General features: G+C 36.4%; 1 protein-coding gene across 3 annotated transcripts in view; it reads left to right on the top strand.

The window, feature by feature from the left end:
• The window catches only part of SNRK (SNF related kinase), a 39,924-nt gene that overhangs the window by 1,851 nt on the left and 12,268 nt on the right, over nucleotides 1–25,805 (top strand). For 2 of the 3 annotated variants that reach the window (XM_053980038.1, XM_053980048.1), the window contains exons 2-4: nucleotides 8,655–8,752; nucleotides 10,092–10,785; nucleotides 25,263–25,404. In XM_053980038.1, coding sequence (XP_053836013.1) covers nucleotides 10,197–10,785; nucleotides 25,263–25,404 — 731 coding nt within the window. In that variant the 5' untranslated portion in view covers nucleotides 8,655–8,752; nucleotides 10,092–10,196. The remainder of the gene's footprint in view (nucleotides 1–8,654; nucleotides 8,753–10,091; nucleotides 10,786–25,262; nucleotides 25,405–25,805) is intronic. The other variant, XM_053980057.1, reaches the window with a different exon arrangement.

Here is a 25,805-nt window from a genome sequence, read left to right as displayed (position 1 = left end):
CTGGGTTAAGGAATCCTGGGACTTTTTTGGCAGATACATCGCAGAAAGTGGGAAATTGGCTCGTGGTTGTTTTTCTACTATTGCTGATCATTCGAAGGAATCTGAAACAAATAAGAACTAACAATCATTGCCAAACAATGCAATCAAATTTTACCTTGTGAAACATGTCAAAATGTTTACTTAGACTAATGTCTGCCCCTTTGACTTCTAGTGCATACAACATCCAGATTAGAGGACTTAATAATAAGAACTAAGGAGGAGAAAGTCCAGTCTTGTCTCTTAATTTTTCTGAATATCCTAAATGACCAGAAAAGTGGTAGAATGATGACATGGTTTTTTCAAGTGATTGGAAAGAGACGCTTACCTGACTGCTGGGGCTTTGCGTGGTAGGCAAGGTGGCATCTAACACAGCACATTAATCTAGCTCTTTTATGAGGATCTTTATGATCCACATTTGAGGCTTCCATGAAAAACAGGGAAAAGGGAGAATTGCATCTTAAGTGTACTTACTGTGTTATGGTTTTTGTTTTCATTTTATGCAATTGAGAAGCAAGAAAGTACAGTTTGAGTGCTGGACACCCTACAGGTTACTGCTGTTCCTTGAATCATTCTGCTATGAGAACTGATACTGCCATGTGGTGTAGGTGGCTGCACTGTAATAAATAGTCTACTCTCTGATTATTTTAAAGAAATAGCATGTTAAGGGTGTGCATGCTGATATGCTACTGCAGATATTCTTTACTTGCAGTAGTCATCTTGTGCACTGTTCTGACCAACTTGGTCTCTTCTAACTGCTTTTGAATCATACTTGAACGATTCTTTTGCCGTCTACACCTTCAGTGTATCATTGTCCCTTTTATCCCACTGGCAACTGTAATGCCAAAGTAGCACCTTTGTCTCACTTGGCCTGCCTTGCTTTCAAGGGCACAGTATCCTGGTGCAGCTGGGTTTTTTCCTCACAGTGTATCTCTTGTGAAATAATGCACTTCCTTTTTTGGATTCTCAAAATTTCACTGAAATGCTGTAGCTGTAAAACTTATTAGTGAACTTCTGTCCATTCCTACTTAACAGTGTTTATGATTATGTCTTAAAATAAGAAACCAATGAAATGTGGCTCAGATCAAGGATATAAGGCTGAGCTGCAGTTTATGATGAATATAGTAATATTAAATTGTGTAAGCTCTTACCTTTAGTACCCTCTGAGGTTCTGCCCATCTTCTGTGTCACATTATTTTCAAGCACTTAACTGAAATGCTACAGCTGCTATAATAATGTAAAGTACCTGTTGTTTTAATGCACATAACAGTATTATGTAAGAGCTTAAGAGGATTTGAAAAAAATGTATATTCCCTTACAATTCTAGGATAACTCACCCTGGCAGAGTTCTAGTACACATAAGTTGATTGAGTCACCAATGTTAAGAACTTAATGAGAAATAATTATACTTGCAAAGTGCAAAACAGAACATGTTCACTTTCTGAAAAGCTGAATCCCTCTGTTATAGTGATCTTCTACAACAGTGCTGGGACACAAATGTTACACTGTATTTGACAGCCTGTTTTCTTTCTTTATGTATCATTGTGGCTTTTTCTGCAGCAGTCTCCTGTCTAGTTACTGGCTGGACTTTACTTGAGAGATGATAACCTAGGCTTTATTATAATCTTAGTTCATGTTAAAGTGTGGCAAATTTCATGTGTCTGGCTGTTCCTGACTAATTTAGGATGTTATGAATGAGAATAAGGTAACTATTCTCATTCTGAGTAACTGAGTAACTATTGGTTGGAGTCAATCTATTGATCAGGATTTAAGCAGTTTGTATCCCAGATGGAAAACACCAGTCTCATAGTGGCAACTTAAGTCAATACAGTACTTGAATTTTATGTTACCAGATTTATTGCTAAACAAACAAAACTATATGATATTTGACCTTGAAGATATTAAGGAATTTAATAGAAATATTATTGTTTGTAATGGGTACTAAGAGTATGCACACATACTTGCATCTGAACACTTGTGTTTGAGATGGTGTGTGATGCTTTCACCTCCCTTGATATGGGAAGAAAATCATGTTTGTGGTTCTGAATTTGCACAACAAAGATGTAGGTATTAAAACAGGGCTAACATTGAAATGTTATGCCACACTGAAGTGTTCATTGATTCATGGCAGAATGTTTAGAGCTCATCTTAATGGTCTTAGCTGCACTGCCTGGCATGACAAAATTATGTGATAATGTTAATAAACAGACATTTGAAAAAGGTGAAACAATTCTGAGAGTTCATGAACATGGAGTAGATAAAGGAGTTTAGTTAGGTGGAGAAATCTGAGTTATCTGCTTTCTGCAAAGTTTCTGCAGTAAGTTTCCTAGCTATAAAGATTTAGCGTGCTGTTTAAAAGATGGCAATGCCGCAATGAATCACCTGATATGCAAAATATTTCTTCATCAGTTCATGTTCCTAGTTATTTTGGGGGAAGAAAAAAGAAGAAAAAAATGATGGGATTTAGAATATTAAAAGTCTTCAAAAATCTACTTGGATACTGTTTATCAGGCTTGGAAAAGTATAATTTTGGGCTAGGGAGTCCAACTACCATGAATTATCTCTGTTGCTTATGCAATTGCTTTCTGAAATACCAGATCTGGATTGGTTAAATGTATGAGTGTCTGTAACTAAGTTATCCATGCTAATTTTTTGTAGTTGGGGAAAATTTTTTCTGCTGGTGGGAACTGCAAAACATGACATTATCAGCTGAAATTAATTTTTCTATATATTATGACATCACAGGGTTTTATAACTGATTTACAGATACAGAAAGAAAGTGTTAGCAGATATCACAAAACTTGGAGCAAGTCCTTTTAAAATACATTATCACATACTGCTATGCAGAAGATAATTTATGAGATATGGCTATTTAGGAAGATCTGGGTTTTTTTAATACAATAATACTGCAGGAACAGCTTCAGCACTTAAGTGCTGTATTGATGAAGCCTCTGGTATGTAAACAGGGTAGTGTCTCTCTTGCTTTTTTTTCATTAAAAATGAAAGGCCACATGCTGGCCTTCAAGAGAAGACATAAGAGGAAAACGGATACAACATGAAATTAATTGCTTTTGGAGCTGTGGCTGGTGTGAGGACTTTAAATAGTGTAAAGCTATTGCTGAGTTCTTAAATCTATAGGGCAGTTTGTATTTGTCTTGTGTAATACCTCCTCTTAGAAATGGAAAGTACGTTGTGAACTGCAGGAATTATCAGCAAGGTTGTGAAAGTACTTTGGGCTTTTAACATATTTTACAATTGGAACCAGTGCCAGTAACTACCGATGATGGGTTTGTCAGTGGCTCATAGTTCCATCAGTCTTAGTGCATCTGTCCTCTTAATATCTTTGGAGTCTAGTGTATAATCATAATCTTGCTGTTACTGCTACTGTCTTACTATTGCTTTGGAGTCTGTACATCAGCGTAGTCTCTATTTTTTCTCATTCACCTGCTTGGAAAGAAAAAGGAAATAGACATTCTCGACTTTTAAAGTGGAGGCCTTGAAGGACCAATTCAGATCCAGTGGCTGCTTTAAGTTGTCTGTATTGAGGGTGGTTCTCACAGATATCAACTATCAGGTGGAGTTTCTACAACACAGTTCTCAAATTTTAGTTTGCTCTTTGCTGGTCTTCTGCAGACCACTTAGCTTAGCTGTGTGAAAGAGGAAAGTTTAAATTGTCTGTGCTTGATGGTACTGCACTAATCTTCAAGAAAATAGATGGTAGACAGCAATCTATAGGGCTGAAAGTTTGGGAATTCCTTATCTAAGAAATAAATGTGTTTTTTAATTGATGATATCCAGGTCATGCATTGTATCTTTAACATTTTCTTTTCCTCATGCATTGGATCTACCTCAAAGTGTCTTGCTCTTAGAAGTCAGGTCATGCAGGCTCTCATCGTTTTCTGTTACAAAATGTTGTTAGTAACTTTTTTCTTCTCAAATCTATAATAGCACTGCCCTTCCCATCCTCCAACATTTTGTTGGTCCAGGAGCAATGTTTTACCAAGTTTATTGACTTGCCAAATATTTCTGCTGGTGGCTGTTCACTGCATAATGGACCTTAGAATTGAAAAATTCTTGTTGACATTTTACTTCAATACTAAGAAGAGTTAAGTCTAGACATCAGTAGCTCTAATGCCTGTAATACATTCTAAAATGATGAAACTCATTTCATTAGAGATTTTCCAAGTGTTTAGAATGGCAAAACATCATCAGCAATTGGCACCTCTTGTATCTTTTCAGAGCAAAATTCTACAGACTGTTTAAAACTAAGGAGTACAGTTAAGTTTTGCAGGTTAATTCTTTTTATGTTTGTAACTTGATAACTCTTCATCATGATCTTCATCATTTTAGAGGTAGTCAGTGCTGAACAGTAGAGAGATTTGCTGATATATCTTGACATTTCAGTAACACAGTATGGGCTGGATATGGACACTAATGTCTAACAGGAAAGAAATGCATGTACACTTCGAAAAAAATTTCCTGTAGTGTTTCATTGTGGAACTCACTGGGAACAGGAGAGTTTATAGGATTTGTCATCAGTGAAAGGGAAGAAATGTGTGTATGCTATGGTGCAGTCACGTAAAGTGGAAAATAAAGCTTTAGAGGGCATTGCGTATATAAGGGCTGAGTTGTAACACACCTGTCTCTGTGAATTGTGTCTTCCTCTGCCCCCCAGAAATGCTGCATGTACAAAATGTTTGGCTGTAGGGTGAGTGTAGATTGCCATGATTTCTTTAAGTTCCTTTTAATGGTAGTTGTGAAGGTCATAGAAAGGTGGAGGAGGAAGAGCTCTGCTGGATCATGACACCTGTATGCAAACAGAAGGAGAATACACTTCCCTGGGATCCTGACTCCCATATTGAGTCTTGAATATTCAAGAAATACTAGGTACTCAGAGCTTAAGAAGTTTGAAATACACTGGAGGAGTTACATAATGATAAGTTTTCAGGGTGTGTGATATGCATTCAATGTATGTGTTCTTCACGTGTCACTCTTGCAATGCCTTTTACCTGCTTCTAGTGCGTTGGTACTCCCTTATACCAGAAGAAAGGTGATAAAAATTCCTCTGGGGAAGTCAAGGTGTAACAGTGCAAGTATTGGGTCATACAGTAACAAGACAGACTGTTTTTAAAGGTTCATAGATTACCCTGTAAAGATACCTTACATTAAGATGGCAGATAAAAACTGTGAGGAAATATTGGAAAAAATATGAAAAATTATATTTGCAGTTTATTTAATATGTTCTTCAGTTTGCTCTCAGATTCCAATGATTTGTACAAATTCTTTTTAGAGTGAAAAAAAATTGCTTCTGAATCCTCTCTATTCCGTGTATGTCAAATTTTGGATTTAGTGTTTCTAGGAACACAATCAACATAAGCCTTACCCTCAACATACAGTTATGTAGTAAATAAATAATTGATATAGATGCTGTTACTTATCTGAGACAAAAGAGAGCAAAAGGAGAAGCAGGATAAAACTTCTGTCTATCTAGCGAATGTGTATAATGTGTGCATCCACTGAACTATTCATTCTAAACTCCTGTTACAGAAAACGAAAGCATGTGCTTTTACAAAATGATTCATCTGATCTCTTTGGCTATCTGCTTTAGGGCACAATTTGTTTTATCACAGAGTCTTATCTGTGTTGACTGAATGTCCATTATCATGAAGGGAGACAGGAATGGTTAACTGTCTGTGGACAAGTACCAGTAAAGATTACTTCAGCTTTTATGTCTGTTAGACTGATGATGAATGGAAGTCTTTGCATTGATAGTTTTTCAACATTTTGTATAAATGGGACCATGAAGCTTCATTTTCTAAAGTAAGTTAATATACACATTAGGGTAAGAAGAACTAGGCTGGTCTTACGTGCAGTGTGTAATCTAATGAAACTTTTTGAATAGGGTGAATTGCTTAAATGAAAACTAGTGTCTCTGAAACATGCTTCTTTTTCTAAACAGATCTATTAATCCATCTTTTAAAGATGGTTGAATCACAATACTGTTGCTAAGCTTCTTAATAGGATGCATGTGATATTACAAAACAGCTCCTGCAGATCTCCATTAGGGGCTGTTTGCAGTGTTTTATGGGATAGGTATATGAGCTGTGGAAAGAAGGATCTGTTCTGAATTTATTTACTGGTAAATGTCTACATGGCATAAAATGAGTGTCGGGGGCGTAGCTGAGTTCTGATATAATTAGGGAAAAATGCATTTTTAGAACCATAATTAGCCACATGGATTAAACGCTGCTAATGGTTAGTTAACTCACCAACTAGAAAAACCAAACTAATGCTGAAAAGTAATGCTAAAAAATGAACTTATCAGGGGTTTAACATAATGTGAATGAAAAGACAGGTAAATATTTTCTGTGATATAAGTGTCTCTTAAATGCTTTTTCACAGGCTGTCATTAGGCTTGCTGCTAACAAGTGGCTGGTGGAAATTTTGCTTATTGTCTGCTTTAGTCTGTTGTTCCTTCACTTGGGAAAATGTTCAAGAGGTCACATTGTAAACTGGATCACCAAAATGATCCATCATTAAAAGTAATCCTGTTTTGGAGGCTCATGGCAAAACTAGAGGCTTGTGTGGTTTCATCTATAGTCAACCCCAGACATTTTACTGTTGTAAGCAAGGAGACAACAACAAAGGGTCTCAAAGAGGCTCCAGCTTGAAATAGTGGATCCTTAAGTACTGTCAAATTTCTACTTTCTTACTCTTAAGAGAATCTGAGTAAAAGAAACTGCTCTGAAATGTACTGGTATGGCAACTGCTCTCCTTTAGATAGAATATTTAAATTGTAACCAAGGTTTGTATCTATATATACTATGACATTTTTGCATCCACTTCCTACTGCTGAACAATTCTAAACTTTTGTATTTTCAAACCATGTGTTGCATCTGAGATTCCTGTATTTAGCTGTGGGAGCTTCATCTATGCAGATTTATTTTAAAACCACAGAGTTAAGGGTTAGTTGGTCTGTTATTGTGGAGACTTCAAGTTAAACTGTTAATGAATCTGCAATTATTTTGCTACAGCTAATGGGGCTGCAACATTAGTAAACATAGCTTATCTTCCATTTCTGTAAGCTCTTATCCTATTGATTATTCTGATATATTTCTCCGTGGCTTAGACCTAACTGTTTTTTGCTGGAATTCTGTTGACAGGTTGATTTTTATGTGTATTCTGTGATTTAGAGTTAAATCACTTGTTGAGCTTGTACAATGATGGTTGAGAATGTGCCAAGTGAACAAAGTAATCTTTCCTTACTGATGAGTGTTGCAGTTAAATTCAGACAAGCTGTATTAATTTGTGTGCTCCAGTTTTCCTTTAATTTCTTTAATCTAGAAGCAGTTAGGAGTCAGATTAGGATGCTGTGGGGACAGCAGTACTATAAGGCATGTTTGTGTGGGGAGTTTTGTTATTGTTATTGTTGTTGGGTTTTTTTAAATGTTGGCAATCCCTTTAGGAGTGAGACTCTGGAGTTGCACAACCATATGGGGCGCAGCTGATGAACATATCCCCTCTTGCTTCATGCAGGCTAAGATTAGGTGGTTAATGTGTATACATGGACTGTTTTTCATTAGTCTTCATTTTGGGGTTAGGTCAGTATGATGGAACATTATAAAGTAAAGTATTGCTTGAAAACATTGTCAGTGTGCAGTAGTAGTGAAAAAAAACCCCTCAAATTAGCCTAAGAAAGTAGAATAGAACAAACCAGAAAATGAGTAGAGAAGGTTGAGAGGAATGCTAAAGCCTGTGGGAAAACCTCTGCAAAAGGATTTATAGACTAGGATTAGAACAAAATTGAGCTGAAGCTAGGAAGGGAGGAAACTAATTCTGTGAGTTCCTTGAGGCAAGGTAAATGGAGTATGATAGTTCTTGTTTTGGAACAGATGGTGAATGAGAAGATGCACAAATTATCAAGAGATTAAAAACAAACAAGAGGAAGTGGTTCTTCTTACAGCACAGTTAAGTTATTCAGCTCTGCTGCAGTATGTTCTTGATGCTAAAAATTCACATGCTTTAATAAAGCACCTGCCCAGTTTCACAGGGAGGGGTGGGGTAGAATCCATAAAGTGCTATTAAACACAAACCCACTGCTCTCAGATGTAAAGAAGTTTTTGCATCTCTGAAAGATAAGGAGAGTTTTATTGTTTATTGTTGTATTTGCCATTGTATTATGTTCCCTATGCATTCTGTAATCGTTTCTACCAGGTAGGAAAGTGGGCGTTTAGTTTAATGTAGCATGCTTTAATTCAGTTTTGTGCTTTTTTTAATAAGGACGTGATGGTGTTACATGGGAATGGTAGGGGAAGCTCTGTAAGATGAGCAGTTTGTGAAGTGTTGGGAAGCAGATATGCCAGCCATCTTCTATTGGAGTGGCTTTTGAAAGAACATATGAAGCATAGTGCTTAGTTGCAGAATAAAAGGGTGCATACAGCAACACAAAACCCAGTGACATTTGTTGAAGCTTGATGACTGTCTTTAAAGAAACATAAAACCTCAAACCTCAATGTTTATATTGTTTGTTATTGTATTAATGCTTGTTGTACTTAAGCCTGTTCCTTGTCTAGGTTACGAAGTTTTGGAAGTTAATTGATTTCTTTGAAATTTTACAGGCGTGGAGGTCTCAAACTGAATTCTATGGGTTTTGTGGAAATAGGCAGCTGGATAGTGAAGAGATTATACCATGGCTCCAGCTAAGAGAAGCAGTAAGGTGAGCTTGTTAAACATCATACAATCCTCATAGGACCCCCAACCTTGTAATTGAATTCATGTAAAACCAGGTTCATTAGTTTCACTGTCTGTGAAATAACTTGTTTAGCAGGGAGTGTTTTTAATCTAATGCTTACATTTCAACTTGAGAATAGCTAATGTTGTAGCTGTTTGGTTGCCAACTTGCTTTTCAAAGTTTTTCTTTTTGAAGTTCAGTTTTGAAACTGAAAATATATTCTAAAGAGCTGTTTTTTCTGTATTTTAAAGGTGGCAATGATCCATCTAATTTTCATGTTTCCACCTACTTTGCACTCAAAGTTGGAGAAATGGCTAGCTTTTTGATAGCTACAGTTTTTTATTGAAACCTCAATCTAAGTTAACAATGCAGGAAAAAGTTTTGGGAGGTTTTGTATATGGAAAAAAAAAAAAGACAACGGGATGTAAGACCTTCAAAACCAGCTTTGAGTATGGATATTTTATAAGTTGGGTCTGGTTTGCTTAAATGCCAAATACCTGGTAATCAGGAATTCGCTACACAAAAGCTGAACTCTTGAGCTCTTGAGTCTTCTCTGCTTCTTTCCATTTTTCTTCTCCCTTTTCCTCACTCATTCCCAGGCCTGATGAACATATGCAGCCTACCTCCAAACTTTTTATCACCAGTTTGTATAACTTCAGTCAAAATATTTAACAAAACATTTTATTTGCCACAGTTTCATTTCAGCCTTCAAAGATTTGTTCACTTGCTGTAATTACAGTATTGATTGATAATGCTCAAGCTAATTAGAGTGACAAAATTAGGTATTGTATGTCACTCTGAGCTTTACTAAACAGAAAGCTGCTAAAAAGGAGGACGTAAAAATCCCAAGTCATGCCATTAGAACTTTGTATTAGATCTGTTTCATGTGCAGTATGAAGGGATGTGTCAAAAAAAGATGTATTAGGTATGTTCCTCTTGATGATATTCTGTGCTGCCCAGCTGTTGTATAGCATATCTGGAAAAGTTACAGATTTCAGCTTTGCCAATTTTAACAGTCTTTATTACGTCGATTTATTCAAGTGCTGCTTCAAAGGTTTCTGACTCCAGGCAATGAAGGCCACTGAATTTGTGACAAATTTTCATTATTGCAGTGTTGAAACTCATTTTCTTCAAGCATACTCATAATGTGATGTCAGAAATCTACAAGTTAGCACAGCCTGCCTTATTAAATTCTTCGCAAAAATTTCTGAAAATTATTTAATAAATAATCTGTAGTAATGTGCTAATGTAACTTGAGGTAATCACAGGATAATAATTTTACTTACTTTTATGCAAGCATATAATCTTGTCTCTTTGTTTTTAGGTATGCTTGGCAGTGATTATGGACTATTTATTTGCATCAGATACCCTTATATGAAAACACCACGTTTCCAAAGAGCTTAAATATTATTTCATCTTCTGAAACAGAATGGCAGGCTTCAAACGAGGATATGATGGAAAAATTGCAGGATTGTATGACTTGGATAAAACTTTGGGCAGAGGCCATTTTGCTGTGGTCAAACTTGCTCGGCATGTCTTTACAGGTGAAAAAGTAGCAGTAAAAGTCATTGACAAGACCAAACTGGACACTCTTGCCACTGGACATCTCTTTCAAGAAGTCAGGTGCATGAAATTAGTGCAGCATCCCAACATTGTGCGGCTGTATGAAGTGATTGACACCCAGACAAAGCTTTATCTCATCTTAGAGCTAGGGGATGGTGGAGATATGTTTGATTACATCATGAAACATGAAGAAGGTCTCAATGAGGATCTGGCAAAAAAATACTTTGCTCAAATAGTTCATGCTATATCCTACTGCCATAAACTGCATGTAGTTCATAGAGACTTAAAACCAGAGAATGTGGTTTTCTTTGAAAAACAAGGACTTGTGAAATTGACTGATTTTGGCTTCAGCAACAAATTTCAGCCTGGAAAGAAGCTCACTACAAGCTGTGGCTCTCTCGCCTATTCTGCTCCTGAAATTTTACTTGGGGATGAATATGATGCACCAGCAGTGGGTAGGTATATCTGCTTTGAATTCAGCCAGTAGTCTGTAAACATAAATACCATGATCTTGTACCTCTCTGTTCTGTTTCAAGATAATGCCAAATATGGAAGGCAGCTAATTGGCAAGAAGTAATATAACCTAGATGAACTGTGGATGAGGTCATGCTGGAGCAGCTCTGTTTGAAGGAGATACTCAAATATTCTCAAAAATGCTAAAAGTTCTTGTATGAAATGTTGCAATTGTATACATTGTAATTATTTTATTAATTAATAATAATGTGGATGCAGTAGGTATATTTGTAAATACTCAGAACCCATCTTCTTTTTGGAAAAGTTGCCTGTTTCAAATTTATTTTTAACATGACCCCACACTCCCTTGCACCCAACCACGAGTGATTTTCTTTGCTCAATTTAGCCATGTAAGAATAGCATTGTGGGGCCAGGCTGCTTACATGTTCTGCTGCAAGGTGGTGGGAAGCCATGTGTACCAAGTACTAACTCAGCTATCAAAGGAGGAGACAGGGAGTTAAGTTAAAGAAAGCTTCAACCCCCTCTATCCCACTTCTGCCCTTTCATTGTCTGAGAACCAAAGGTAGTGGATGAGTTCCCAGTTGCTCCTGATTGTGTAAAAGGTAAAAGAATAGTAATGTGTAAATGAGTCTTCATGTTTCTAGCTGCAAAATGGAATGTACAGAGCAGACTGCTACATGTAATTCTCTTACTGTCTCTCTTAGGTCTGCTGCTTATTGTAGTAGAAGTAATTGAAAGTCTTTTTAGAATAGCTGTAAACATTGATGGGGTCACTGAATATTGTCCTCTAGTCATACAGATTGCTTAAATCTGTTAGTTGAGGTACAACTCACTTCCCCAGCAGGTGTAGGTACATATAATTGCAAATAGTGCTTCAAGACTTTCAGTAGTCAACATGCCTCTTGTTCTTGTTTGTTCAGTATCTGATACTTGCACAGGTGTTAATAGCACCCATTAGGACTCTGTACATGGCTGTGTGTGTTTTATAGTTATGTTTCATAGTTGTGACTGTAGTGATGGTTTAAATTAAGACAGAGTTGTCCAGGTTTTTGCTAATTTACCTGAGGTGAACAATCAGCTAATTTTGTGTGCTGACAGGCACACTGTTGAACTACAATTCTTGAATTATTTTTAAGTATAAATATTTTTAGCTATCAGGTAAAATATTTAGGTTCTTTGCCTAAACATTTGAATAACACTTTGTGGCTTCTATCTTTGAATAGGTATTGTACTCTGTGTTTTCCGGACTTGAAAGTACTTTCCCAAGTGTGCTATAATTAGGAATGTTGGATTTCTGTTATTTCTGGGTTTGCAAATCGATGTTGATGGTACAGTGTTACCTTACAAATTGATTTCTATTTACAGTCAGATGATTCAGATGAGTTGGTTCTGGTTTTATTAGTGCCAAACTAGAGCTCCTAACTTGTGAGTTTTTCTGTGTTCTCGTATCTCCTTTTGAGAATTTCCTGAAGCATGAGTGTAACTGATAGCAGTGGCCTTCAAAACTAGATGGTAAAGTGCATTTGTTAATTATTCTGTACAATGCTTTATATGAATTACTTCTTGAAAAATTGAATAGCAGTCAAATTTTGGAGGATGAGCAAAAAATTAGGTTTTGATATTGCTGCTCAGTTGAAGATGCCTGGGAAAAGGGAGGTGTGTGGATATTAATGGGGGAAGGGGAATTAGGAGCATTATGACCAGATGGTCCAAATTGAATTATATAGTTAACAAAGCATGCTTTGGACCTCTTAATGATGAATGTAATAATGTTTGTTAGAGGACTTTGTAAACAATTAGGGAGGTAAACTTCTGAATAGTGTTAAAAGAAAATTTTTGAATGGATTCATAGAGGGGGAGGTCTGGTTAATATGGAATGGATTGATGTGAACAGTAGAAAAATTAGGAAAAAATGAAATTCTTTTAACTAGTGTCTGAGGATGCCAATTATCTTCTATTTCTGGGAATATTTAAATACACATCAGTAGTTAGTTCTTGCTTACTTATTCCCCAGTATGCTGTCTCAACTACTGGATACTTCAAACTTCTATCCTAGTTGAGCAATTGCAGTGCTGGTATACTAACAAGCACTGTGATAGTAAGTGGCATATTTTTCATCACTTTGTAATCCACTACGAAATCTCTCTGAAGTACTGTCAGTTACTAGAGTAAAAATACCAAAATTTGTATAAGATTCCAATAAGATGATGACATTGAGGGGTCTGGGTTTTCCTTTTCTAACTGTGGGTAAAAAGGTAAGATACGCTATACAAATTTCCTAAATATGATTTATGTACTTTAAGTACAAAGATCGTGGGGGGAAAAAATAGGGTCTTCTTTAAAGCCCTCTTTCCCCCAAAAGAAATCTAAAACGTAAATTTAGGAAATCTATCACTAAAATTGTAAGTATGTAACTGAGTAATGAGCTTCTGCAAACCTTTCTTAAACTTGAAAGATAAATGTTCATGCTAGGGTGAGGTTGTACTTGTAAACTAGGAGTATGGATAAATTCAGAAGTAGACATTTTCAAGAAAGAAATTTCATCAGTTACATTGTGATGTGAGTAATGTGCAAGGTATGTATGCATGTATAGCTTGAAATAGTGGTGGAGTGCTGTGAACTCATTCAGCTGTCGGCTGAATGGGGCTATTAATATTGCAATAATAGTGACTGACAATGACAAAGATTCTTCTACCAGTTAGGATGAAATTACATTACAGCTGAACCAATCTAAAAACTTACTCCTTAGTAAAAAGGTCATGTTTTCCCCAGTGCAATGACATGGTCATGCCCCCTTGTGAGCATCTGACCACTTGAAATCCAGCATCATTTACTAAAATGACAAATTGAAATGGATTCCCCTGCTTACACTCTGTGCATATTAAAGTACCTTTGCATTCATTGTGTTTTTAAAACCCCACATCTGTTTTTATTTATGCAAAATTGTTACAAAAATTATTGGAAGGAAAATTGATCATGGTGTATGATGGAGTTTTTTTTGGCCAAAGATTTTGTCACAAATGTGGCTTTTTGGATCTCTTATGAATAGTATTCGAATGAGTATATAAAGGAAGATAATTTACATTTTCTTTCAACAAACAACTGAAATATTTAGGGCAAGTCTTTATCAAGTTATATGCTTAATAAAGATAATAGAAAAGCTTGCTTTTTGAAAACAACTGTTTCAGCTAGTTGAGGGATTAATCTGCCCTTTGTGATGTCACTTGAAAGTTTGCACACTTGAAAAGAGCCTAGTTAATTTAGGTCTCTCATTTCCTTTTTTGTTTAAAGCTGTAGCTATAATGATGCAAGAGGAATATTGGGCAATGATTATCTGTTCCCAGGGCTTGTCAAAAAGCTGAGCGAGTTAGATAATGAGAAGTTCTATTGCTTGTAATTTTCCATGTTTTTTTCATACTTAATTAAAATTTGTTCCAATCAGAGGAAAGTTGAGAGGACTGTTGTTGGACATAAAGTTCATTTCCTAAATCAGTGGACATGCTACTTTAGATCAGAGTTCTGTCTAGAGCAGTGGTGTGATACCATGAGCTCCATCAGTATTTAAAAGTTGGTAACTACAGATGAGAAAGAACAGTGTGCTTCTGGTGCTTTTGCTCTACCAGCATCAACAGAAATCGGATCATTAAATAAACAGGAATTGCCTCTTTCCTAGGTGATAAAATTTAGTTGGAGTTTTTCAGATTAGCTGATTCTTTCAGAGGAGGGCAGGTTCTATTTTAACTGCTTGGCATCTCTACAAAGTGTGAAGTGCTGTGTAGGCTACAGTAACGCTGGAAGACACAGACACTTGTGGTAGGTTCATGTTATTGTAGTTGGGTATTGTGCAAATGCATAGAAACATTTGCAGAGTAAATTAATTCTTCTGGGGATGAAAAATGGGCAAATTCAGACTGTAGCATTGGGATTTTGTACATTTAACACAATTGAGCACTGGCCTTGAGAAAAGTACTGTGGTAAACAAATAACATTGTAGTTACCATCCCAGTTACTTATCATTGCAGTTTGTCATCACAGCAACACAAAGAGAATGGTGGCAAGATGTTCCTCATAAAATACATGACTAGCAAGAATATTGTGGCTACTGTAGCTCAGTGCTACTCAACTGGCACTTTGTAGTCCAAATCCAACTTTCTGCTGCCCTGTAAGTTGCAGGTAACTTCTGCTGCTTTAGTAGTTAGATAGGGGCTTGCACAACTCAGACCTGGATATCTTCTGTCAATATGGTAAAACTACGTATTCATTACCTAGTCATATGTTTTTGATTACAGAAGGAAACAGAGGCCTTGTTATACATACACTCTGCTTTCCTGAGATGATGATACACTGCCCTTAGACCCACCTTGTGTCTGTTGGAATGAACCCAAATTATTTTCTTTTCTTTTTGCATCAAGACTTTGCAAGGGCTTTTTACTTTAATGTAGTGTTGCTGGAGTGTGCTTAGTGTTTCAAAGCTGCAGCCATGTTCACAGGGTGCTTGAGCATAGCCAGCCAGCCCCAATGACCCTGTCTGGCCTGTGTGGAGCTAGTTTGGATATTCTTGGGTGTATATAACACTTTATTCTCAAACTGAATGACTAACGTAAACCTGTGCCCAGTAGCTATGTATGGTAACCTTTTGCACTAAAAAAACCACTGAATATAAGATTTGACTGACTGGTATTAAAAAAACAAGGTTGTAAGATACTTGCAGATCATAAACAATAGTGAATAACTGAGCATACCTGGCAGCATTTTGGAGTTTCAGTATGCTCAAAATCAGATTATAGCCAAATTCTCAGAAAAGAGAAGCATTTCTCTGCTTGTTTTGAAAACCTCCCTTTTTATTGTTGTATTTCAGCACTTCAGACCATTTACACTTAGATTATAGAATGAGCTTGAGGCTGGAAGGGTGCTGAAAGTGTAATACTTGGTTGGCTGCTTCCAGTGTAAGGTGTGCCTCCCCTTCTGTTTTGCTCGCATCAGTGCAGAGCTACCCCTTCTCCTGCGCTGCACTCTGCTGCGTGGCTGGCCATTTGATGAACTGACTTATCAGCTAACTTGACAGAAAACTGTTAGCCAAAAACTTGACAGGAAACCTGCTCTCTGCAGGCTTAACTTCTGCCAGATTAGCAGAGCTGTTTGTTCCCTTAGGATTGAGTGGAAGAAGGAATACGGAGCTTGGAGTAAGTTCTGGAGGAGAGTGGTCGGACCTGTCTCTTGAGTTAGCAAGTTTAGGTAATAGCAGCTCTGCCTGGCTCACTTACTTTCCAACTTCTGTGTAAGAGAAACACTTTTGACTGAAATTCATCATCATTGCCAGTGTATTTTTAGGAGAATTGTACACTCTAGTACTTGGCTTCAGTTGTTTTTTGAAGCAAAACAGAAGGAATTGATGTGAGTACGACAGGTGTATTTTTCTCCTGCTGTCTTCTCTAGTGTACTGGTGTTAGTGGCTGTGCTTTTCTGCCTTCACCTTGCTTTGCTGTGTGTCTCATGTTGCTGAAAAACCCGAGTCAAATCAGAAATTAACTTTTTATACTTTTTAGAAGGGGCAAATGGAAGGAATTGGTTGTAGAACACTTTCAGAAAGAATCTTGACGATAACAAAGTATTTATATTCTGTGGCAAATTGCATGCAAATAGTGAAGTTTATTTTTAATGAAATGGGAGTTCAGTTTTCATGCAGTATACTATCCTTTGGTTCTTTTTTTTTCCTTCAATCTAATTATTTTACTGACTAGAAACTATTTATAGTGCTTAAAATTGAGGATGTTACATTGGAAGTATTGGAGCCTTGCATTCAGAAGTGAAGCTTTGATGTGATAGGGCTGCAGTGAACAATGGGAATCTGTGATCCTGATAACTTCTCAGTTAATCTGAGCAAGTTAATATTTTTGAAGTTTAATTTATCTTCTGTTCTGGATTACTTTATGCAGAAGTTTCCATGCATTCACCAATAAACTGCTGGGTGAAGCAAAGAATAATTTATCCAAGTGAAACTACAGAGAAGAAGCTGTCAAGATAGGCTTCAGTTACTGCCATATCAGCTAAACTGTAATTTAAATACAGGGATACAGTCATGTTGCTGTGTTCATGGGAGAACTATTTTCATAGCATTTCAAGCTGCTGTTGTGGAGCAAGGTTTCGTTATGATGAATACATCTCCACAGCCAGGAAGCTTAATTTCATGTATCTTTCAAACAAGTACTCAGATTAATTATTTCCAGCCCATGGCTGACTAATTTGGCAACACAGATCTGGTGGGACCGAAATCAGTGGTGTACTACCTAGTTATAAACCAGATGCCCAGGTTTTGCATTCATGTGTAAAACTGTTCAGATGTTACTTTTTTCTAAATAAAGTAAAAATTATGCATTATACGGCTAAAATGTGTAGGAAAAGATAGTCCTTCCAAAATCATGAAGAATTTTTAAGGTACAGAAGCAAATTATCTTTTTATACCAAAAAAATAACGAAGTCATTGCAGTGAAAGATGTGCAATAGCTCTATGTGCTGTATAGACTTTGATATGTCCAGTGATTTTGAGAATGTATTTTATAAAGAAGAAAACTTCCTTTTATGTTTAATTAATTAATATTGGGTTTTATTCTGGCTAATTATTTTCTGGAGTAGTAGTATTGGAATTCATGCAGAAAGTGTTGGTTTAGTTTGTTTTTTTTAAATATAGATTCAGTAACTTTTTGGGCCTAAACAACAGATATCAAAGGAGATATATTCTATTTTTAAATGCAGAACTGATGATTGGAGTAAAACAAGGCCATTTTGAAATAAAGTGAGTGGCATGTGTTCAGTAAGACCTTTCAATGATGGTGTTTTCTGTTAAAATACCCTTACTGAAACTTGAGATGCATTAGTAACTAAAAAAAAAAAACAACTGTTTTTATTTTAGTGGTTTTACTCAACCAGCAAAACCCATGCTATGGACTTCAGGGAAAAATCATGAAATCATAGAACGGTTTGAGTTGGAAGAAACCTTAAAGACCACATATTCCCAACCCTTTGCTGTGGGCAGGGAACCTCTCACTAGACCAGTTTGCTCAGAGCCCCATCCAAGCTGGCCTTGAACACTGACAGCAAATGGGGCACCCAAAACTTCTCTGGACAGCCTGTGCCTCATCACCTTGACAGTGAAGAATTTCTTCCAAATATCCAATGTAAACTTGCCCTCTCTGTTTAAAGCCATCAGCCTTTGTCCTGTCACTCCATGCTCACGTGAGAAGTCCCTCTCTAGCTCTCTTGTCTCCCTAGAACCTTCTCTTTTCCAGGCTAAACTACTCCAGCTCTCTCAGCCTGTCTCCACAGGAGTGGTGCTCCAGACCTCTGATCATCTTCTCTGGACTCACTGCAGCAGCTCCATGTCCTCCTTATGTTGGGGCTTCCAGAGTACAAGTACTAAGTGCCAGACTGAATGAAAATAGGAATCACTTCTGAAGAGAAGACTTAGTTACTGATGATTGTGTCTTAGTCAAGTGAAATAACTTAGACTGTTTCACCAGACAGATTAGCTAATTAGGGAAATAATTTGCTAAATGCCATTTGCTATTTATGCTGTTTTTTTGGAGGGACAGGAAAGGAAAGGAAAAGATTTTCCTTAATTCTCTTGTCTGCTATGTGTACTAATAGTAATATTGATGGGATTTTTAGTGCTTTAAAACAAAGAACAACACCCGTTCTGCATGTTAATTTAAAAAATGTTAGCCTTGATTGTGGATGTTTTCTTCCTCAACCTTCAGCAAGGGAAAAATAAATGCCATTTTACAAAGACAAAAAAAGTTAACAGATGGTAGCATCTCTGAGAACTGGAGAGGTCAGTGTGAGAATTTATTCAAAGCCTTTCTCATTAAAAATTAAAGCATGAAAGAATAGTTAAATCAGCTAAAAACTGAGTATCTATGAAAAAGTAATCCTTATTCTTTACTCTTACACTTGAAATTTTTACTGGTCCAGTTCAAGCATATTCCAGATTAAAAATATGTGTAAAAATACTTGTGATATATAGAAATGCTGAAATCTTTTTTTTCGCAAGTATTCTCTACCTTCTTGCTACTGACCTTTTATGCAAGGGATGCAGCTTTTTAAGATTTTTAGCTTATACAGGAGTGGAAATACTTCTCTTACTCTCTTTTAGAAACACAAGTATATCAACAATCACCATTCAAATGATTCAGTGGCATGATACCAGCTTTTATCTTTTGTACTGTTGTATATAATGTTTTATCACTATTTTTAGTAGAAGTGTAATTTTCTACAGCATTTCACCTGTCATTTGAATTTTTATCTTAAATTCTGTTTTGGTTCTTCAGACAATTACGTGAAGCTGTGCTACACTTTGAGTATTCATTCCATTTCCCTCAGCCTATTCTGTGAACAGGTTCTTGAATTCTAACTTGTAACAAGCATGCTTGCCACTATCCTTGTGAGCTACCAGCCTGTACCTGCTCCTGAACCCATCATGGTTCCAGCCTTCAATCCACATGAAGTAGTTCACAAGGGGTTTTTGTATCTTGAGCTCAAAAGAGCAGTCTGTAGGTCTCCAGTTGCTCCCTAGCCCTGAACATGCCCAGAGTGCAGAGATACTGATGATTTTACATAGATTTTTTTCCTATTTAGCTTTGCATATAAGAACTAAGTATTGAAGTGCTGGTGTGTTGAATCTCTTCCAAGGCTTGTATTCAGCAGGTTTCTATTGATTGGGCTTTCTTCATGAAATCTGAAGAGGTAGCAGCAGCAGGGGGAACATTCTTCAGTGCCATAACACAGTGGTTAGAGTAACTGCCCATAATTCTGGAAATTGGGGTTCATTTCCACCCTTCACTTATCCACAGTCTGTTTGTTGATACCTCTGTAGGGGCAAAATAAACATGTAAACATTTCTGTCATCTCCATAAAAGTGGGTTTGTCTCTTTTTATTCTAAGTGGCTCCTAGTAGAAAATCACTATAATGTTCAGCTGTTACAGTAGATAATGTGAAATGTATAAAACCTGGCTAAATTTACTCAATATTACAAGTCACTTTTGAAGAAAGAAACTTTCTGTAGAAACATACATCTTATCAGCTGAGCAATATACACTGTAAACTGTTGAGCAGTTCTAAATTTAAGTTAGGAGGAAAAACATCAACCCTTTTCCCATCAAGGTCTGAAATAAACAATTTCATTAAGTAGACTCAATTTACATTATGTATGTAAATGCAAATTTGTCCTTTCCAAAATGAGTATAGATTTTTAATTGCTTAAAATCACAAGTTCATATAGCATATATAAAGTGTGACAAATGTCTGACTTCTGAGGAACAGTAGAAATTTGAGGGAATATGAAGGTGCCACTTAAGTTGTAACTTACTGGAATCCTAAGTACTTGTTTTAGGAGTAAATCATAAACTTCAGAAAGCAGTAAGTGACTAATGAAATGGTGAAGCAGATTAATATGAATATCCTTTGTGCAAACTTGAACGTGACAGATGTTTGACCACCCTGTGTTTGACAGGCGTAGCACAGACAGCTAATGTTGTAATTTGGTTTCTATGGCAGTGACTTCATATTATGTGAGGAAGTTGCATATGCACAGCCCTGGTTGTCATGGTTCATGGTCCTTTTCTGATTATTTAATGACTTAGAAAACAACAAAAAAAAAAATATATTCTCTACTGCAGCTAGTTACTACTGCTTTTATTCTTATTTTATTCTTTGTCATTGCAATGACAGTTTCAAGTTAGCCAATTTAAAGGCTAAATTGTATCTTGAGATCTTAACAGGACTTTTTCTTGAAAGAGACCTTGATTTTAGCTACTGCAGAATAGAATTGTGCCTTCCTTTACTATAACTTGAAGTTTTGCAGGTGATTAAGAATGCTAAATGCATGTGGCATGTTGGGCCTAATTTCTGCTTTTCTATCAGTTTTCTAAAGAGCAAATTAGATGACCCTTGAAGGACAGAAATAAGCAGTTTCCAAAAAGCCTTCATCTGCTAATTGCTAGTTACTAAGAGTAGGAAAAGAACTTGAAATTGTGAAAAATAAATTATTGTTTGAATCTGCATTTTAAAGGTGGTCTCTGTAACCCTTCTCTTCCTTGTGTTGCTTCAATTAAGGGTCTCAAATCTAGAAGTGGCACTGACACTGATTATGACAGGACAAAGCTCTGGTAATGAACACTGTTGTGTATGGCTTTGTGTATTGCTTGGGGAAATAATAAAATTTGGTAAATATACATTATAATAAAGTAACCTCTGATTATCCTTTACTAACGTCTCTAAGATAACCCTACTTAAAGATCCTGCATCTTTCAGCTAGATTACACTATTCTGGAATAGAAGAATTCTCCAAAATGAACTGTGATTATTACATTAAATGGGTGAAGAAAAAAATGTATATTTAGAGAACAAAGCCATATATTTAAGTGTTTTTGCAGCATATTTTCAAATTTTTGTATTTTGAATTTGACTGAAAAATATGCAGCTGTGTTAACAAGAGACTCGTTAAAGTGGCATTGCATCAGTCATCTGGTTGGTTGGCTTTAGTTGCATGAGGATGAGGTCTGGTTAAGCTGTGGTACAGGAAAGGGACAAGGAATCAACCCCTTGTTTGGAGAGTTTGTGTATGAAGGGGCAGGACAAAACTCTTGAATGTGTTCTCTTAGTACACCTGCAGATATCCAAATGCTTGGCTCTGCTTCCAGAAATGAGAGGCTTCCTGTAATATGATGATGCTGGGCTTGTGAAGATGTTGCTAAGATGACATCTGTCTTGTGACATAATAGGGGCTGCACTAAGCCTCCCAGTGATTTTTCAGTGTTCCATGTGGACTAGACTTTCTCAGGCACAATCTCTTCTTGCTTCCTGGTTATGAGTAGATTTTTAAGTTTTGCTGAGGCTGCTCAGCTTTGTCCATGACACTGCAAGCTGAGTAATTTTAGTCACCTTGGCTGTAGGTGCAATGAAGTTGATCTTTTGACAACTGCAGGTGTAAAAATAGGCTGAGAATAAAACCCATGTAATTGTTTCTGTCCGGTGTTACTTCTTGATCACATCAGAATAAACATCTGCTATGCTGGCAGGGTAACAAAATACACATTTGTCAAAGAAGTATACTAGGAAGCTTTGCCTGTAGTATGTAAGAGTGAGGTAAAGTGTAGTTGTTGCTGCTCTAATGCTCTTCACTGAGACGTTAAGAATATCTATGTAATATGCCAACGTTAAATGGTATTTAGCACTATTTTTAGTTTCTAAAAGAACTTTTTCTGCATACACATTATGCTCGTTTAGTATATACTTTGTGCATTAAACAGAATTAGTGATATAATGAAATACAGTAGCAGTTCAGTGCATGATTTATATTTCATTATTAACCAGAGTTTTTATTCTATTTTCATACAGCTGTGTTAAAATTATTTCATTTTCCTATTTGCAGCTCTTCTTATCTGGAGAGACCTATGGGTACAGAGTACAAAATATAGTAACTAGTGAAAGAAAAAATATACAAAATTCTCTATTATGTGCTGACTAATCAGTAATTACTGCTTTATTTATCAGAACATAAAGGGTGATGTCTAATGGACATTGCATTAGTGGTTTGGGGGTTTACTTTGCATTTAGACAATCAGCTGGATTTTGCTTCTAAAAAGTGTTTTTTATTTTGTATTTTTATGAAGTAAATGTGCATACATGTTTAAATAACTTTTGGAACCTGTTATTTACCTGTTATTACACATATCCTTTCAAATTAAAACACAGCAAAGTGTATACATAGCCCACAGAAGAAGCCATGTGTGTAAAAAAGAAAATAAATTAGGAGTCTACCTTGTAATGGAAAATACTTAATGATACATTCAGTATCAGCTCAGTGCAGTTGAAACTTCAAGGTCTGGTAGAGTTTCCTGTATATGGCGATTTCAAGGAATGTTAATTCTTGTCTTTGATTGCTGTCCTTTTCTCAGGAACGTCTTACTGTTTTTAAGCTTGATTTCTTACACTGCTTTTTCCTTCTATATAAACTTTTTGTATGCTTATTTTTAACTAACATTTTAATTAGATTGCTCCCCTCCCCAACATTTTTTCTCTTGACTTAAATTTAGCCCATATGTATTGCTTTATTATAGCAAATGTAGTTTGTCTGTAATAATGACTACTATGTGGACTCTTGTAAAATACTTAATGGTAAAAGGACACATGAAGCATTCTATTTTGTTGTGGGGAAGTATTGAACAGAATACTAGGATAGATCAAATCACAACACAGATCTTAGGCAAAGTTAAAAATCTAGGAAGGACATTGATAGCCAAAAGATGACTGGTCACAGAAATGCATAAATTCACCTGTCTTCTGTGTTTGCAAAAACTTCATGTAATCTGTTGTGTGATGGGAGATAGAAAATACACCAAAACTTTTGAGCTGCATGGAAACTAAATAAGCAGAAAGACAACAATTAACTTTACAAAATTAAAGATGGACCTTTTAGTGAAACTACCTCCCTGTCTTTTGAGGGCTTTTTAAGTCCTGCTTTCCTAAACATCGCCTTTCTGGGATCAAGCTATCAAAGTACTGAAGTACTTATTGAATCTATAAATAGGGTGATGGTCATGCTGATTTTGCAGGTATGCATGATATGGTGTACCAGCCTCAAAATGCTGAGTACCTACAGGATTGAGGCTCTAGTGAGCATAGCAGAAATCCAATCATTGTCTGAGTTTAATAGTATACACTTAGAACAAATTAGAGCTCTAAAGAAAATTACCATGTAGTGTTTCTATTCCCCTGTCAGCTAAACCATAAGAAGAATAGGTCATAACTAGCAAAATGAGTAACTGTTCTAGGGATGAATCTGTGTGATTTACTTTATTAAATAAAATTGTAGCCATCCTTCAGCATGAAATGCACATTGAGTATTTTGAATGGGCAAGATGCAGTTGAGTAGATAGCTTATGTGGATCCCTCTTGCAAGTCCTTCCAGGAAAAAGCTGGTGTGCTCTATGTCCCAGATCACTGCCGGCTGCTCTCCCCTTTTTCCTTGGGAGGTGCCTGCCTGATCATTTCTCAGCTGTTTGGTTTTACTGAGTACAGATCTGTAACATGTTAAGGGTTTAAGACCCAAAATTGCTGCTGAAATTCCCCGAGCATGGAGTTGTAGATGAAATTTAAGATCATGGAGATTTTATTAAGCATATATTGGAGCAAGTTATTTATTTTTCTGCAATATGATGCCTTTCTTAATATTTATGTTTCCTTTATGGAATGCAGTGACACTCATGAAATATTTTCTTTTAGGTAGGCTCTTAATAAAGATTTGAACTAAATATTAACTATTGCACTAAGTAGAAATCAACTACAGGGCTTCATGCCCCAAAGTACTTCTTTTTCATCTTTTGGTATGCTATTCCACTGGGAAGCAAGAGAGTTGTTAAATGTTTATTTTACACAAGCAGGAATTAGAAGGAAATAAGAAGACTCCCAGAATGTAGTAGAAATCACTGTTAATTGTTATGTTTGGATATGTAAAAAAAAAAAAAAAAAAAAGAAAAAAGCCAGCACCCACACCCACTACTCCACACTTTGTTGTATCATTGGTATAAGAAGCTGTTTTTATATAAACTAATTTAGTTACAATTGGAGGTGCCAAGTTTTAAAGCAACACAACATCACTGAAGGAAAAACATGGCAAAATCAGTCTTATTGAAATAAGTGACTTTCTTTGTAATTTCTTACCTGATTGAGTCAGGTGGGGGTTGGTATCTTTCTGCAGCTAGGAACTGACAGAAAGAGAGGACACAGTCTAAAGCTGCACCAAGGGAAATTTAAGTTGGATGTTTGGAAAAAGTTTTTTACTGAAGAAAGAGTGATAAAGTACTGGAATGGTCTGTCAGGGGAGGTGGTGGAGTCACCACCCCTGGCTGTCTTTAAGAAAAGATCAGATGTGGCACTTGGTGCTATGGTTTAGTTGAGGTGTCAGGGTATGGGTTGGACTTGATGATCTTGAAGGTCTCTTCCAACCCAGTGATTCTGTGATTCTGAGAACCATGTAAACAATACAGAGAACAGTTTATGCAAGTCCTTGAGAAAGGAATGTGCTTTGAATCCAAATCTCTTGAATAACCTGTGCCTACTTGTTATCAAAAGGGTAATAAATTCTTGCCTTCTAAGTGACCAGATTATTTTCAGCTTTATCTAACACTGCTGTCAAAAGTGTTAATGCATCTCAAGCTGTTATGCATCCTTGAAGTAATGAATTCTGGGTTTTTTCCCCTTCAAAAATGGTAAAAGCTGTCAAGCAATGGAACCACTGTATTTTGTACTCAGCGGAATTGCAATTTCTGTAAGTAGTGCTCATAATGAAGAGTGCAATAATCACCCCAATTTGCATTTTAAGAATATTTCATGGGTTGGATGGTAATTATGTCTGTATCCTCAACAGTTTGGGTTTTTTAAATATGTACTTTATATTTGCAGATATATGGAGTTTGGGAGTCATCCTCTTCATGTTAGTCTGTGGACAACCACCATTCCAAGAAGCAAATGACAGTGAAACTCTGACTATGATAATGGACTGCAAATACACGGTGCCACCTCATGTGTCCAAAGAATGTAAAGAGTAAGTAGAGTACTAAACAACTTGGAAGTATTCACAGAAATGGATTTGCATTATTTTTGGGAGTTCCCCATACTATATTATCAATGTGTAGAATATTCCTTGATACTCTTCCTTTTATGTCTCTCAATTGTCATGCATTTTATAAGAATTGAAGAAATTACTCAGTACCAATTGGCTTTGGCCAACTCTTTCACTGGACGAATTACCAGGTGGTATGGAGATTATTCTGTCATGAGGCTTAGGAAGGTAGTGCTGCTTGTCAATTTCTGTCCAAACAACAAGTTTCCAAAACCTGTCACACAGCAAGTTTTGCTCATCTCCTACTGAAATTGCAACTCCAAATTACCATCCTAGGCTATCAATGGAGAAAAATATTTGGTCTGGAAATACCATATCCACAC

The sequence above is a fragment of the Vidua macroura genome, chromosome 1, assembly GCF_024509145.1.
Source record: "Vidua macroura isolate BioBank_ID:100142 chromosome 1, ASM2450914v1, whole genome shotgun sequence".
NCBI lineage: Eukaryota > Metazoa > Chordata > Aves > Passeriformes > Viduidae > Vidua > Vidua macroura.
This window is presented reverse-complemented; position numbering and strand designations above follow the sequence as displayed.